The sequence below is a fragment of the Orbicella faveolata genome, unplaced genomic scaffold, assembly GCF_042242905.1.
Source record: "Orbicella faveolata isolate gen_17 unplaced genomic scaffold, um_ofav_v1 contig_46, whole genome shotgun sequence".
Classification (NCBI taxonomy): Eukaryota; Metazoa; Cnidaria; class Anthozoa; order Scleractinia; family Merulinidae; genus Orbicella; species Orbicella faveolata.
The window spans coordinates 27,820,001-27,822,500 of NW_028301576.1; the positions used below are offsets into that span (position 1 = coordinate 27,820,001).

The 2,500-nt window shown below is 39.6% G+C and overlaps 1 protein-coding gene across 1 annotated transcript; it reads left to right on the forward strand.

Annotated features, from left to right (window-relative positions):
* Positions 1-771: 771 nt before the first annotated feature.
* Positions 772-2,191, forward strand: LOC149099384 (uncharacterized). Its single transcript, XM_089277522.1, has one exon. It carries the CDS (start codon positions 1,273-1,275, stop codon positions 1,945-1,947), a length of 675 nt encoding a protein of 224 aa, XP_089133648.1. The 5' UTR covers positions 772-1,272; the 3' UTR covers positions 1,948-2,191.
* The last annotated feature ends 309 nt before the right edge of the window (positions 2,192-2,500 follow it).

The window sequence follows — 2,500 nt, forward strand, 5'->3', positions numbered from 1 at the left end:
GTAAGAGGTCCCATGTACATTCTCAAAGAGCTGTGGACAAAAGAAGTAGAGGTTCCAGAGGTGAAGAATAGCTACCAGTATGTCTTTGAGTTACGAGAAAAGCTGGAGGACACCTTGAAAATTGCCCATGAAGAATTACAGAAAGCCCAGCAGAAAGGAAAACACTACTATGACCGCAAGACCAAAGTGAGAAAGTTTCAGCCAGGAGATAAGGTTCTTGTGTTGCTGCCGACTGATCATAACAAGTTGCTGATGCAGTGGAAAGGTCCCTACGAAGTTAGCATGGTAGTAGGTATCAACGATTACAAGGTGAGAGTGAAAGACAAGCTGAAGGTCTACCATGCTAACCTTTTAAAGGCGTACATCGAGCAAGAGGAACTTGGAGAGGCTGCAGCTGCAATCGCCGAGGGTCTGGTGATGAGAGTGTCCAGCAGTGGTGAGCCAAGTGAACTAGAATTGGATCCAGACGATGATACTGGCTTCCTAGAGATTGGTGGATGTGTGGCGAAGGAATCCATTGCAGATGTAAAGACTGGCCCTGACCTTAACAAAACTGAGCGAGCAGAATTTCTAGACTTGGCGCAAGAGTTTTCAAGCCTGTTCACTGAGGCTTCTGGAACCACGAACCTTGTGCAGCATCACATCAACCTCACATGCATGCGTGAGCCCGTCATGGTCGGACATGGTTTCTGAGCGGAGCTTAAGTTTCCTTCTTCTATAATATTTCCTTGGTATTTTCGACCTTAATCACATCTTGGAGTTGTAACGGATTAACGCGTAATAGGTAACCTGCATGATTGCGTAACTTCCGTTGTCACGCTAAGCAATAAAAGGTACAAGAAAGATAGACACATGCGATAGGATATAGGCGTCGTTATTCATCAAAGATCGAAGAAAGGAGTTCAGATTGGAGAAAGAGGTACGATTTATAGTTTTATTTGTATGCTCAATTTAGTTAGTTTGATATCATTCCCTGTATTGTTCACAATTCGTAATATTTCCGTAATTTTCAAGTGTCGTGATACACCCCGTTTTGTGTTGTTATTGCAATCGATGTTCTGTGCGAGTTATAGTAATAGGCGCTTCCCCGTAATTATATTTTCAGTTTTTACGTGAATCAAGCAAGTAATAAAAAGTTGATAGATAGAAAGGACTCGCTTGGTTGATAGTAAAGCTCCATCCAACATAATGAAATCGCGTCCGGAGCATTTGGAATGTTTTATAGAAGACCTCCGTCCGCTACAGGAGTGATGCTATGTAGTGCGAATTTCAATGAAGACTAGTCAGAAACATAAAAGAGGAGAAAGAGGTTCATTGGAAGAAGATAACATTTTGAAACAATGCAATATGGTGGATAGTGTCGGCGAAGTACCAACTGTTGCAGCCACTCAGCACGAACCAAACCTAATTGACATCAAGGAGATGCTAGTTGACATACAATCTACAGTTGCAACGATACTCAGGGAAAACCAAGAACTGAGGCAAGAAATTCTAGAGCTGAAATCCGCCCTAAATGCCAATCAAAGGGAAACGGAGAAGCTTAAAACGAAACTTACCAAAGCCGAGAAAACAAATGACACGTTGAGGAACGAGCTTAACCACACAAGAATGAAACTAAAAGATCATATTGAAGAAATGAATAACTTAGACGAAAAATATGACAACCTGGAGCAATATTCTTGTAAGAATTCATTGGAAATTTTGGGTGTACCTGAAGGCACGTACACATCAACCGACGAAGTTGTTATCCATATTGGAGAAGCCATAAACGTCAATATCAAACTGGAAGATATAGAAATATCACACAAACTCAAAAGAAAAACCACTAAGCCCATAGTTGTCAAATTCATGAGCCACAAAGTAAAATCTGTTCTCTACAAAGCAAGAACTAAGCTTAAAAACATGAAAACCTCTGATGTATTTCCAAGCTATGCTTTCACGTCTTGAGAAGACCAATGTATATTCATCAACGAGAATCTTACGAATTATTGAAGAGAGCTTTTCTGGAAAGCAAACAAGATGAAGAAAGATAACATGATTACCAGCACTTGGACAATGGATGGAAAAATATTCATAAAGACATCACCAAGCGGAGCACCAGTAAGGATTTATCGTGTAGAGGACTTAGATGATCTCTAAACTGTATTAATATCAAAGGACTGCTAAATAAAAGAAGGGACTACGGACTGGATTGCTAAGCGAAGGAACTCCTAAAATAGGTCTGTTTTTTAAATTCATTATTGGTAATTTTTTTGTTTTGTTTTGTTTTGGTGCTTACAATTGTAAATACGAGGGGGAATGCGAACCGAATTTTTTATTCCAAAAATCTTTCCTTAAATACATAAATTGCACCTACACGAATGTTCAGTAATTTCATTGAATGTGAGAGGTCTCAGAGATACGGTTAAGAGAAGGAGCATTTTTACGTATTTGAAAGATCAGGAGGCCAATTTTTATTTTCTACAAGAAACGTTTTCCAAAGTAAGCGATGAAGCTGTTT

What these genes read in the sequence shown, in the direction of transcription:
- LOC149099384 (XM_089277522.1), top strand. Translation starts at nt 1,273, where the DNA reads ATGAAGACTAGTCAGAAACATAAAAGAGGAGAAAGAGGTTCATTGGAA.